Source organism: Anolis sagrei, chromosome 6, assembly GCF_037176765.1.
Source record: "Anolis sagrei isolate rAnoSag1 chromosome 6, rAnoSag1.mat, whole genome shotgun sequence".
NCBI lineage: Eukaryota > Metazoa > Chordata > Lepidosauria > Squamata > Dactyloidae > Anolis > Anolis sagrei.
Genome location: NC_090026.1, coordinates 35379059 through 35392838, shown reverse-complemented (window position 1 = coordinate 35392838; position 13780 = coordinate 35379059). Strand labels below are relative to the sequence as shown.

The 13780-nt window shown below is 40.5% G+C and overlaps 1 protein-coding gene across 18 annotated transcripts in view; it reads left to right on the top strand.

Moving 5' to 3' along the window:
- The window catches only part of SRCIN1 (SRC kinase signaling inhibitor 1), a 443687-nt gene that overhangs the window by 423411 nt on the left and 6496 nt on the right, over window positions 1–13780 (top strand). For 15 of the 18 annotated variants that reach the window (XM_067470007.1, XM_067470008.1, XM_067470015.1 and 12 more), the window contains 2 exons: window positions 883–2205; window positions 11428–11568. In XM_067470007.1, the coding sequence (XP_067326108.1) occupies window positions 883–2205; window positions 11428–11568 (1464 nt within the window). The remainder of the gene's footprint in view (window positions 1–882; window positions 2206–11427; window positions 11569–13780) is intronic. The other 3 variants (XM_060780922.2, XM_060780928.2, XM_060780939.2) reach the window with 1 other exon arrangement.

Sequence of the window (13780 nt, the reverse complement as noted above, 5' to 3'; positions counted from 1 at the left end):
ACAACTGAAGGACAAAAAGGCATAAAGTATATATCATCAGTAGTGATTTAAAATATACCATAGCAGCCATAAAATATGAATAAATTAGTCAGCATTCCGGTGAGATTGATTTAGGGTTTGTTAGTCTTTCTCCTCTCCATATGCATAAGTTTTTTTTGAAGGAGAGGGGGTGGGGTCATTTTTATTTCTATAGGAAGGAAGTTGCAGAGACGGGGAGCAATAATGGAGAAGGCCCCCTCTCTTGTTCCCACCAACCATGCTTGTGATGGGGGTGGGATCAAGAGCAGGGCCTCCTCCGCTGACTGCAGTAACTCCCTTTTTGGGTTGTTACAGAGGTTAAAATTCTTTCCCAACCATACAATGACCGAAATCTCATACACAACTTTTCTGTGTTGAAGCAATTCTCCATGGTCATTTTCTGACTCATTGAGAGTGGGAGTATAACAGAAGTGTACAGCTATTTTCCTTTTGCTGGATGAACAACAATAGGAATCATTCAGGAGCTCCTGAGATCCCTCCAAATTTCCATGAGGTGACATCCTTTTTCTGTGTTCAGCTATAGGAAAACATCTGGACACTTCTCTGCCAAATCTGCTAACCAGAACATGGGGAGAAGTAGCAGGAAGAAAAGGTCTTTTTTAGGCGTTGAATATTAACTGTATTGTGGTGGTGCATGTGCAATACATATCCTTAGTTTGAGACCTTGGCCAACATGTATTTTAGTGCAAATGAATTTTTCTCCAGCAAAGACCAGAAGTATGAATAATGCTCAAAAATCACACAGAAACTCTAATTCAAAAGCAATTAGAGATTATCCTGGTTCCATTTACTCTCTCAGCAAACTCTCCCACTTCATTAATAATTGTCTGAATTTTCTCTTAGGAAGCAGAACTCCCAAAACCTTCATCTGGTGACAATTCTCATCTCTCTCATATTGTCCTTTCTGAGTGGGTGCCCAGCTTGCCACTTCCTGAATTTCAAGCAGAAGCAGGGTTGGAGCTATGCAGTCCTTGGACCCATAACAACAATGATACTGATGGAAAGTTGGGAGTCATTGAATGGACTAGGACAGAAATTAAAGCAGGTCCAAAGGTCTTGTTGAGCAAACTGAGCAAGAATGAAAGGAAGCTGAAATCTTTAATTCATGCATCATCTGGTCTATCCAATAGGGTGTCAACTTATACTCATTCATTGCCAGCAAAACTGAGGATTCAAGAATATGTGTCAGGTCCTAGGACTGGGATTTTTCATAACACTGATTACAAAGTAAAAGGTAGCACAGTGGCATCTGAAACAACAAAAACATCACTGGAGGATAAAATGGCTCCACTTGAAGGAGAAAATGTAATGGTTATAAATGATGGGAACAGGCAACCAAATAAACTGCAGACATCTGCCCAAGAAATGGAAACACATACATCAGATAACCAAGCAGCTATTCTCCTATCTAAGGTCATACATAGTTGTAAAACATTTTCTTCATCCATTGAAGACAGCAAAATGTTTATAGAGCTGGAGAACAGAAATGGCACTGCAGAATCAAAAAACAAAGAAGCCAATCAGACGAAAGAAGGAGTGCTGTTAGCTTTGAAGGACTTGGATGTTGTTTACAAACACGTGTGGAGAGACAATCTGACAGATGTTTCAAAATCTTGTTTGCCCTTGCAAAATCCCCAGTCAGCTATGAGGAAAGAAGCCAGTGAATGTAAAATGGTAATTCGGCAGAATGGCCTGAATTCTGATGGTTCAAGAACAGAAGAGGGTGAGATACATATGAAGAGGGAAAGAAGGCAGCAAGACCTACCAGATCTGGAAGAGAAACAAAAGGAATGTGGATCTTTTGATGGTGGGACCGTAAGTCGAGAGATTTGCAAAGACACTTACCAAAGGTTGGACAACTTAGAAGAAACCATAAGAGACCTAGAAATAGCTATCAGTGAAATTAGTAGTAAGGCAACAACGGAACTGATATGTCCTCAAAATTATTTTGGACAGTTGGGATCCAAATATACCAAAAATGGAAAAAGAAAGGCAGACACAAATGTGTCCAGAAGCAAAAGTGATGGTATCAGGGATATGGAATCAAACTGCCCAGACTTAAGACAATATGGTGTAAAGAACAGCACAACGAACCCAAACACACCACCCACCTTCAAACCACTTTTGCTGCCCAAATCACGATTCCAGCTGAACGGTGACCCACAGGTTCACTTTTTTATATACTCTTCTTGCTCTGATGTGCCAATCTAGATTCTTCCTGAAAATCTTCTCTACTGTCTGCCCTCTCAAGATTTCCCCAAGAATTAATAGAAAGCTGGACTTCGGGGTCTCCACAAATCTACTTGAAGTGGGATTTCAGGTCCACTCTTACTAACAAGCAAAATAAGATCCTCTTTACTTCCTTCAACTCCTCTTTCTATCTGACTTGGGAATTCTTTGGAATGATTATTACTCACTATCACTTCCTTTACCATGATTGTTACTGTCAGTTTCCACTTTCCTGGTTGTGCTTGCTTTTTCTGTTTCTGTAGAAATGAAACAACTGAACACTTTGTTATGGGCAGGTCTGAACTATAAAGGCAGGCTGATGGCACAATCTGATTTGTAGAACTGTCATACCCAAGAAATCTTGGGAAAATGGAGTTTCCATGAAGAGGTTGCCAGGTCTTTAAAACAGAAGTCTCGGCAGTCTCCTGCAATTATTATCTGGAGAAATCAACATAGTTAAACTGCCTTCAGACTGGCTCAAATGCTTGTGAATTTTATTCAGAAATAACATTGTTTATTGTCATGAAGTTAGATTGTTTATAGGCTGTTTATAACTGCTTCCATTAGAGAGGGATCTCTGTGTGTGTATGAATGTTTACCTTCCTTTCCATCTTGTATAGCTGTAGGGCAGGTGAAGTGGTGTTTGTGCTTTCAGGCTTGGATTTGAGATGTCCACTTTTTTCTCCTGCCAACTTCCTTGAAACTGATCATAAATCTTTCATTTTCCCTTCAGCAGCTGGGCAGGCTTACAGCGTGATATGTTTGGGATGGAGCTGGCTTTGGTGACCTGAAACATATCTGATGGTTTTTGCTTTGGGGTAAACATCCTGGGGACATTTTTACTATAGATTTAGTTTACCTAGGCTAGGTGGAAGCTTCCAAAATATAATATCATAAATATACCTCCATTATTCAACCCTGCTGTGTCTTTTTGAAGCAGCAAAACATTCAGGTTGTTTAGAGCAGTGCTTTTTGGACTATCAGATATGATGGACTAGCAAACACCCAATCCCATCACACGGACTGTTTCTACATTTGTGCCCATAGGGTACACTTGTTTCCAGGAAACTGCCAGGAACTGGCATCCAGTGGCTCAGGGACCAATATTTTAAGTAGCAGTGTTTTAGATCAGGTGGGGGAAATGTTACTTTTGTGGGGTTCTGAGTTCCAGAATCCTCCAGCCAACTTGTTGCAGCTCTCAGAATACATTGGCTGACATTGGCTACTGTTCGTGTGCTTTGGGCAATAAGTAGCCTTCTTGTGTCTACTGTAGACTTGATGTTGTTCACCACAAATTAGTTTGCATTCAAATATTTCATCAACTCACTGTTAGAAGGGTTAGAAAACAAGTGGGTTTTTTTATTTAAAAAAACGTGGGAGTCTGTTACATTACTACAGGAAAGAGTGTGACATAGTGAACCAGGGTGACTTGTGTTGACAATTAATTCAATGAAACATTTGCTTCATGTCTGCTTTAAAGCAACTTCCTGTTTTGAAGCTCTTCTCCCAATCTTAAATATATGAGAGCTGGCTGTCATCATCCAAAGATGATAAAATGTCATTCTCTGCTATTCCAAGTTTCTTTTTTCCCCTTCATTTTCATTTCTAGTGTTTTTGGTCCACAATTTGAAATTGAAAACAGGTGTGGGAGCTGCAACGACTCTCCTTGGTCTACATTTCTGTCAATTATTTGTTTTCTGTCACTTGTACATTTTCAACAAACCCATGTTGGATTCCCCTTTTAGCAGAAAAAAAAGATTTCTTTTTAATTGTGCACATTTATTGCCATGCAATGAGCATGCTTCTTTTTTAAATTTTAGTCGTTGAGGTGAATAAATGAAACCTACACATTAGGGTTTTAGGTACATAGGATGTTGGTGGCAGTTGTGCTAAAGTAATGTTGTGGGAGATCCTGTCCACTTATCTCACTGTAATGCAGAAGCATCTTCTGACATTTCCTTGGTTCTTTGGATTGGGACCCAACTGTTTATCATCACTTGAGGCAGAAAAGCTAAATCCTATGCCCTTCTGATTTTTAAACATGTAAATTGATGCCTGCCAATTATTATTATTATTACTACTTTTTGACAGATGGCAATTGGGGTAAAATGTGTGTACCTCAAAGGAAGACTGAAACTTTATGAATGCGTAATTCTTTGGTGGCATGTGTTTAACCATGTGACCCCAGCAAGGCTCTTACAAACATGCATTAGTGTCAGTTCATTCCGTCACTGAGTTTCTTTTATGCTGTCAAAATCAGTAAAAGGGAATGGCAGTCATTAATTTGATGAGCGCCTCCCAAACCTGTTTACATAGTGGCAGTTTCAGAAACAGAAATGATGTTTAGTAAGGAGAGCTTAGCCTTAGTTTCATCTCAGCAGAGGCTCCAGCAAGGACTAGAAGCTCTCCTAGTTGTCAAGAATCGATTTTGGCTTGACCATGCCAAATCCATTTCATTGCCACCACAAGTTGACTATGGAGTGTGTTGACACCTACAAAGCCTCCAGGTCATTTTTGCTCTGTACTGTCCCCAAAATAATTAGTCATTGTAGACAACCCCTAAAGCGCCATCCTGCATCCATTGCCTGCTGTTCATCTTCCGGTCCCAATTCAAGGTGCAGGTTATCACCTACAAAGGCCTGAATGGTTTAGGACCCATCTACCTTCATGACCGCATCTCCTTCCATAAATCTGCATGATTTCTTCGATCCTTGGGAAGCCCTCCTTTCACTCCCACCTTCATCACTAGTACGATTCGTGGGGACGAGGGAGAGAGCCTTCTCAGCTGTGGCCCCTCAGCTTTGGAACTCGCTGCCTAGTGAGATTAGGTAAGCCCCTACCCTGGCAGCTTTTTAAAAAGATCTAAAAACTTGGCTCTCGTGATGTTTCTTCGGCGAGTGAACATATATCTCATTTTTGGTCTGTTCCAACTACAGTTCCATCCTCATGATGCAGTCCCCCCCCACCCCATCCTTAATGATGGTCTAACCCCACTGTTTGTCCCTTATGAGTTCCTCCGTCAGAAACACACTCTCCCACTACCTATCTCATCCAAGATTTTATCCATTTTTATCCTGTGCATTTGGTCCACCCACTGTGTTCTATCTCGTCATCATGTTATTTTTGTAACATGATTTTGTTACTTATTTAGTAACTGTTTATTTTATTTTGTTATTTATTTAGAACTTTTGTATCCCGTTCTTCTCTACCTCCGTGGAGGGACTTAGAACGGCTAACAGCAAAAATTCAATGCCAGACAATAAATAACAATTTAAAGCAACATATATAATACAATAAGTTAAAAAAATCATATAATTTAAAAATACATATAACAATTTGCCAAGTTAAAAACATCATCCAATTCAATCCGCACATTGTAGTCCAATAGTTTTTAGTCTTTACCGATACCAACCATAACTCTGCAAATATCTGATTCCAAAGCCAGGATTTCACTTGCTTCCTGAAGGTCAAGAGGGAAGGGGCAGACCTAACCTCATTCGGGAGAGAGTTCCATAGCCGGGGGGCCACCACAGAGAAGGTGCTGTCTCTCATCCCCAACAAGTGCGACTGCAAAGGTGGCGGGACCGAGAGCAGGGCCTCTCTGGAAGATCTTAAAGTCCTTGATGGTTTATAGGGGAAGATACAATCGGACAGGTAAACCGGGCCTGAGCCATATAAGGTTTTGTAGGTTAAAACCAGCACTTTGAATTGTGCTCGGAAGCTAATTGGCAGCCAGTGGAGCTGGTGTAACAGGGGAGTTGTGCACTCCCTCTACCCAACTCCCGTGAGCAACCTGGCTACTGAGCGTTGGACTGGTTGGAACTTCCGGACAGTCTTCAGAGGCAACCCCATGAAGAGTGCTTTGCAGTAGTCTATTCGGGAGGTAACCAGAATGTGGACCACGGCCAAGTCAGACTTCCCAGGTAGGCCTGGGTAACAACGGAAAAATTTGTTTCTAAAATCGATTTCTATTTGGGGGGTTTTTTTGTTTCGATATTTAAAATAATTACAAAATTTTCCTTTTAAAAAGTTTGATATTTACGAAATTTCGTAAATGGTAAAAAATTAACGACTTGATTTCCGAAACAATAACGAATCGATTCGTTAATGGCGGACGCGACCGCGAAATACGCTAAAAAACCTCCAAAACCTTCTGAAGCTTCCCTCTCCCTCTGTTGTTGGCTGTTGGTGTGATATTATAATTTTTTTTCACTAATTAAACCATAAAACTGGCCCAGACATGCGGAAATAATAACGAAACGACCTCAAAACAATAACGAAACGAATACAATATCGAAATACGAAGCATTTACAAAACGTTTTTGAAAATTCGTTTTTTTTAATAATTGCTCCAGAATGGTTCGTTATCGTTTTGTAATTGAAAAAATTAACGAATTATTAACGAATTACGAATTAACGAAACGAAACCGCCCAGCCCTATTCCCAGGGTACGGGCGCAGCTGGCACACAAGCTTTAACTGTGCCAAAGCTCCCCTGGCCACTGCCGAAACCTGGGGTTCCAAGCTCAGCGATGAGTCCAGTATCACTCCCTTTGGGGAGACGGTGGTAGGGTATAAATAAAGTTGTTTATTATTATTATTATTATTATTATTATTATTATTATTACATCATCACCAATGGTTTATTGTTGTAACAGATGAACAGAAGTAAAGAAAAAAATCTTTGCTGAAGATTTGCAGTCTCCAAACACATGAAAATGAGGAGAGACAGGGAAAAGAAGAAACCAGTCAAATAAAAATAGCATGGCAGGTGTCCTATCATGTAGATGGAGGCTTTTATCAACTGCCAGATGAAAAGACGGTTGTCAGAAGTCAGAAGAAAAAGGCCGAAAGGAAAGAGGCAGTTATACAATGATCCATATGAAGGAGGAGTGTAGCTATCAGCATGATGTATAAAACGACAAAAAAATTCAATAGTAAGAGAAAGAGAAGAGAAACAGATGGTATAAATACAGGGAGCAGAAATAAGTGGCTTCAGCAATAGTACAAGATCTTGAAAAATAGAGGGAATAAGACAGAAATGAACAAGATGCCATATAAGTAAGCCATTAGGAACCAAAAACATGTCATGCCTTAAATATAAGAAGTAAAAGATGGAAGAGATGACTGCTCTACAGAGGAGATAAATGATGAAATTAAGGAGCAGATAAGATGATCTGAACATGGGAATTAAGAACAGAAATCAAAGGCCAAGCATGAGAAACAGACATCTCTAAAATTCTAATAGCATAAAAGAAGGGTAGTAGCACCAAACACAGATGACCAAAGATTATGTAGGAAATTAGATGGCATTACAGTACTGTGTAGTATGTCATATTTAGTTATGCATCTAAAATCACATAAGACAATGATAAAATCCAGAAGTAAAAGCCAAATGAACAGTCAAACATTTTCACAGCTGGTACCAAGAACAGGAGGAGTGTTTTCTGACACTGCCGTAAATCTCCCAAAGGTAGATAAATGCTAAATAGATGAATATCCCATGGATATTCTCAGTCTCGAGAGGTATTTTCCTTTGATTTAGCATTTCCCGTGCTGTTTTCCTTTCTAAGCTTTGACAGAGTAAGGGCATTTTTGCAAGTGACCCTGAAAATTTCCATGTGGCTTGAAGTGCAGTTTAAAAGTGATTGTAGCAATGTAAAGAGATTACATGGGCTGATTCCATATTTAAACTGGGTCATTGGTTTCAATCTATGATGCAGTCTTATGGCACTGGGTAATGGGATTCTGGGATGTTAAAATTGTACATATATGAAAGAGCAACCTGATTTAAACAGGACACTACTCACATGGAAACCAACAAAGGATAGTTTTAAAAACACATCCAGCATGGAATATTCATCTCTAATAATAATAATAATAATAATAATAATACCAACAACAACAACACTTTATTTATATTCTGTCCTTCTCACCCCGAAGGGGACTCAGGGCAGATCACAGTACACATACATGGGAAACATTCAATGCCGCTTTGTATAGACAATACACAGACAGACAGAACAGAAGGAGGTGTCATGGAAGGTTGGGCTCGAGTCAAGGGGGTGCTGTTGCTCAATCCTCTATGATGAAGAGCCTTCAGGACTTTCTCCTTCCTTTTGGTCGCCCAGCGTTTTCTGATCTTCTTTCTTTATGGTGCCATAAAACACCTCCCCCGCTTTTAGCGGTGCGGTACCTAATTTCTCTGATCACAACTAGCGCTGTTTTTGAATTGCTTAGGTAAACAATGAGCTGGGCTGACAGTTGGCGGCTCATGCCAACCCAGGGCTTCGAACTTGCAACCTTTTGGTTGATAGATCTTATAATTGCTGATGATTTACCAACTGTGCTAAACCTCCGGCCCACATTTTAAACTGGGCTTCAAACATAATTTAGGAAATGCAGAAGATTTGCTTTAATACCAGTTAAAGGTTAGTGGGTTGCTGTGAGTAGGCAATGTTCCAGAAGCTATGGGCAAGAATTTGGATCTGAATAGCACAGAAAGACCATTGTCACTAATTGGAGATGGTAGCAAGCATTTGGATTCTGTTTCAGATGTTGAGCTAGAATTTAACTTCTAACTTTTTGAGCCCTTCAGGATTTTTGGAGGATAGTAGAAATGTTGCCGTTTTTCCTAGACTTGACTGGGCTTTACTTTGATCTTAATTGTTTGGCACTGTTTTAGACAAGTGTATCCAATTATAATTGCAAATTAAACAGTTGTTAATGTGTTTATGCAAGTGTTTGGTTGTGAGCTGTTTCAGGTCCCTGCTTGTGTATGTGTGTGAGGCAAAAAGGAAGGAGATGTGAAGAAGCCTTACTGTGATTGTGAAGCACAATATCCTTACTTGTAGGGATTCCACATATGGATCAGGGTCAATGCGTGAAGGCACCTACATGCTGAAAATAACACTTTCTCTTCTCTTTTCTCATTTTCTGCTATTCAGCTGTGATTTTGTGATTGTGACTCTTCTCTGACCCTTCATTAAATCCTTTTCTATTCCCTAAACCTTTTGTACTTTTCCAGAATAGCAAAGGCACTGGGGTTGGGATGAGGAAAAGATCACAGAGTCATTTAAAAATTAGCTGTGCCTTGAATCTGTAAGGGAAAGACTGATTTAATGAATCTCTAGAGTCATCAGGAAACACTTCTTTTTCTATCAGGTAAAAATGGTCATAGCTATGATATTCACAGTAGGGGTCCGTGGGAAGGAAGAGACTCAGCTCATCTTTGGTGGAAAAATCTTGTACTTAGTCACAGAGTTTGTGGCGTATACACTCGCCACGTTGAAGCAGGTCTGATTGAACAATAGTCCACTCTTTTATCTGGATTCAGGAAGAGAAAACTCTCCTGAGTAGTTAGAGTATTTGGGAGCATTCATGATACAGTGGGGGGGGGGGGGGTAGTATTTAGTCAGATACCAATTGTACAAGTTCTCCAACTTAAAAAGATGAGAGAGGCCTGTAATTGACATCATAGGTAGACCTCAACTATGAGAGACAACATGAGAAAACACATTCAGAAAATCACATTGTCTAATTTGTAACAAATTTATTTGCAAATTATTGTGAAAAATAAGTATTTGGTCCATAACAAAAGTTCATCTCAATACTTTGTTATATATCTTTTATTGGCAATGACAGATGTCAGATGTTTTCTGTAAGTCCTCACAAGGTTGGCACACAATGTTGCTGGTATGTTGGCCTATTGCTCCATGCAGATCTCAAGAGCAGTGATGTTTTGGGGCTGTCACTGGGCAACACGGACTTTCAACTCCCTCCAAAGGTTTTCCATAGGGTTGAGATATGGAGACTGGCCAGGCCACTCCAGGACTTTGAAATGCTTCTTATGAAGCCACTCCTTCATTGCCCTGGAGGTGTGCTTGGGATCATTGTCATGTTGAAAGACCCAGCCACATTTCATCTCCAGTACCCTTGCTGATGGAAGGAGGTTTGCACTCAAAATCTCACAATACATGGCCCCATTCATTCTTTCATGTATACTGATTGGTCGCCCTGGTCCCTTTGCAGAGAAACAGTCCCAAAGTGTGATGTTGCCACCCTCATGCTTCACAGTAGGTATGGTGTTCTTTGGATGCAACTCAGCATTCTTTCTCCTCCAAACACGACGAGTTGTGTTTCTACCAAACAGTTCTACTTTGGTTTCATCTGACCATATGACATTCTCCCAATACTCTTCTGGATCATCTAAATGCTCTCTAGCAAACTTCATTCGGCTCCTGACAAGTACTGGCTTAAGCATGGGGGCATGTCTGGCACTGCAGGATCTGAGTCCCTGGCTGCGTAGCGTGTTACTGATGGTACTCTTTGTTACATTGGTCCCAGCTCTCTGCAGGTCATTCACTAGGTTCCCCCGTTCAGTTCTGGGATTTTTGCTCACTGTTCTTATAATCATTTTGACCCCACGGGGTTAGATCTTGTGCAGAGTCCCAGATTGAAGGAGATTATCAGTGGTCTTGTATCTCTTCCATTTTCTAATTATTGCTCCTACAGTTGATTTCTTCACACCAAGCTGCTTGCCTATTGCAGATTCAGTCTTCCCAGACTGGTGCAGGGTGACAATTTTGTTTCTGGTGTCCTTCGACAGCTCTTTGGCCTTCACCATAGTGGAGTTAGGAGTGTGACTGCTTGAGGTTGTGGACAGGTGTCTTTTATACTGATAACAAGTTCAAATAGGTGCCATTACTACAGGTAATGAGTGAAGGATAGAGGAGCCTCTTACAGAAGAAGTTACAGGTCTGTGAGACCCAGAAATCTTGCTTGTTTGTAAGTGACCAAATGCTTATTTTCCACCATAACTTGCAAATAAATTTGTTACAAATAAGACTGATTTTCTGGATGTGTTTTCTCATGTTGTCTCTCATAGTTGAGGTCTACCTACGATGTCGATTACAGGCCTCTCTTGTCTTTTTAAATGGGAGAACTTGTACAGTTGGTATCTGACGAAATACTTCCCCCCCCCCCCCACTGTATCTTCAGTCAAGCAGAGTATAGGGGAGATCCCCAAGATGTGATAAGGGGTAGGTATTTCATTTCTATACAGTGAAGCAGCACAGCCATTGAATGGCAAGCCATGCAGAAAAAAAACAGGCAATTACGTACATTTTCCAAACTATGTTTTCATCTCTTCTTTTTGCAGAGCGGTGGTGGTATGGCGATTCCAGCCATGAAGATGGTCAACCCAGCATCACGACTGAAGCAAACCCAGCAAGGCAGCCCAGACAAAAGCAAACACATAAAACAACGCATGGAATACATGCGCATCCAGGGACAACAACAGGTAGTCTATCTGTAGGCACCCGCACCACTTTGTGTTATCTGTGCCCTGTGGTGCATACAGGCTGAATTACAGCCTTTTATTCCCTCATTTGGGCCACATTAAGTGAGGGATTGTCAGGAGACACTTGGCATGGTGTGTGGGATGGGACCAGGATAGGGCAGAGCTTGGACAAATTACTTTTGGGGGCTACAAATCCCATAAAGCCCCAGTAAGTGTGGCCCTTGACCATACTGGCCAGGGGAGTCTGGGAATTGTTATCTAAAAAATTAACATTTTCAAGTTCTAGGAGCAGTCAATCTGCATTATCTTTGAAATCAAACTTAAATTGCCACTTTTGGGACAATGGTTTTATGGCTGTAAGTATATCTTATTGCCTTTAACCATCTACGATGGCTGTCTAACGCTGGGAATCCCTGTATAAAGGGAATACTTATTTGTGATTTGCCAATAGAGGAGAAAGGTAGGAATCTGATGACCATAGACATATGGATCCAGGGTCATAGCTGCCAAAATTAATTTCCCATATGTGTGTGTGTGTGTGTGCGTGTGTGTGTGCATATATATGTGTGTGCATATTGTGAGGACAGAATGGGAGTTGCACCTTCCCTAAATCTTGGTCCTGTTTGTCACTCACTGAAGTTCCATGCACTTGTAATTTCTGGAAACATTTCCCTGAATTCCAAGGACCACCAACGGAAATTTAACACCCTGACAAGAATGAGACATTTTTCGATCCCTTTCTTTGACCATATAAACATAAGCATTCCATTTTTCACCTGGCTTTGTATTTGTAGTAAGTTACTAGTTCCCCTGCATCTGGGCAATGTTTAAGCATGCACACACTTAAAAAGAAGTAGTCCAGCATGTTAACTGAAGCTCTCGCCCCTTTTGGAAAATGCATTGGCATCAAACCTCTCATCTCCATCTTCAGTTTCAGTACACATCCAACTCCTTCCCAGACCATTATTTATTTATTTACTGCATTTCTATGCCGCCTTTCTCAGCCCAAAGGCGACCCAAAGTGGCTTACACTGGCACAGTTCGATGCCACAATGATCATAAAACAAAATTTAAAAGGCACATTATAAAAACCATGTAAAAATTACTATAATCACCAGTAACTTCTTATTAACTCATTTTCCAAGAACATGGTATACACAGAGAATTGTTGTGTAAAGAAAACATGAGAGAGAGAGCTACTTTGTGGAAAAAGGAAAGAGGAAGGCAAATACAGGTTGAGCATCACTTACAGTATCTGGAATTCCCAAATCAACTTGAAGGCACATAACGATAGTTGGGTCTTATATATGTACAGGCAATTCCCAAGTTACAAACAAGATCAGTTCTGTAGGTTTTGTTCTGGAGGTTTTTGTTCTGAAGTAGAATTTGTTTATAAGTTGGAATAGGTACATTTTAAGTGTAAATATATTTGGATATATTAATATTGAATGTATTATTTATATATTTATTTACAGTATTTATATTCTGCCCTTCTCACCCTGAAGGGGACTCGAGGCGGATCACAATGTACATATACACGGCAAACATTCAGTGCCGTTTTTGACACACAAGACATACAGACAGATAGAGGCCATTCAGCAGTTCTTCCATTTCGGATCCTGGAGGTTGCTCGATTCAGCCACAGGGGGAGCTGTCACTTCATCCACTATGACGCCAAGCCTTTTTTATTGTAGTATTTCCTCCTTGCTCTCCGGTATTTTTATGGTGTCATAAATTAACCTCCCCGCTTTAAGCGGCCCTAATTTCTCTACTCACAGCTCACAGCTGTTTTCAAACTGCTTAGGTGGACAGTAAGCTGGGCATTTTTTTAAACAGCTATTAATAGTCAGGCGCTCAACCCTGACTCAGGCTTTGAATTTGCCACCTTTTAGTCAGCAGTGATTTATTGCAGCTGATTAACCAGCTGTGCTACCAGCCAGGCGCTTTAAGCTTTGGATAGCATCACCCTGTGATGTTTCTTTTGCTGTCTCTGCCACTGTTCAGAAGATTTCTCTTAACTTTCTGTTCCCGTGATCATTGGACTTTTAAAAAATTGGATTGTTGTGGAAACAAAGATTGGTGATAAAGCTTCAGTGGAGACACTCCCCCCCCCCCCCCCATTATAACTCTTTTAGGAGTGGATTTCCCTTCCTAGGGTAGATTTCTCTCACTTCCCATTTATTTATTTATTTATTTACGACATTTATATGTC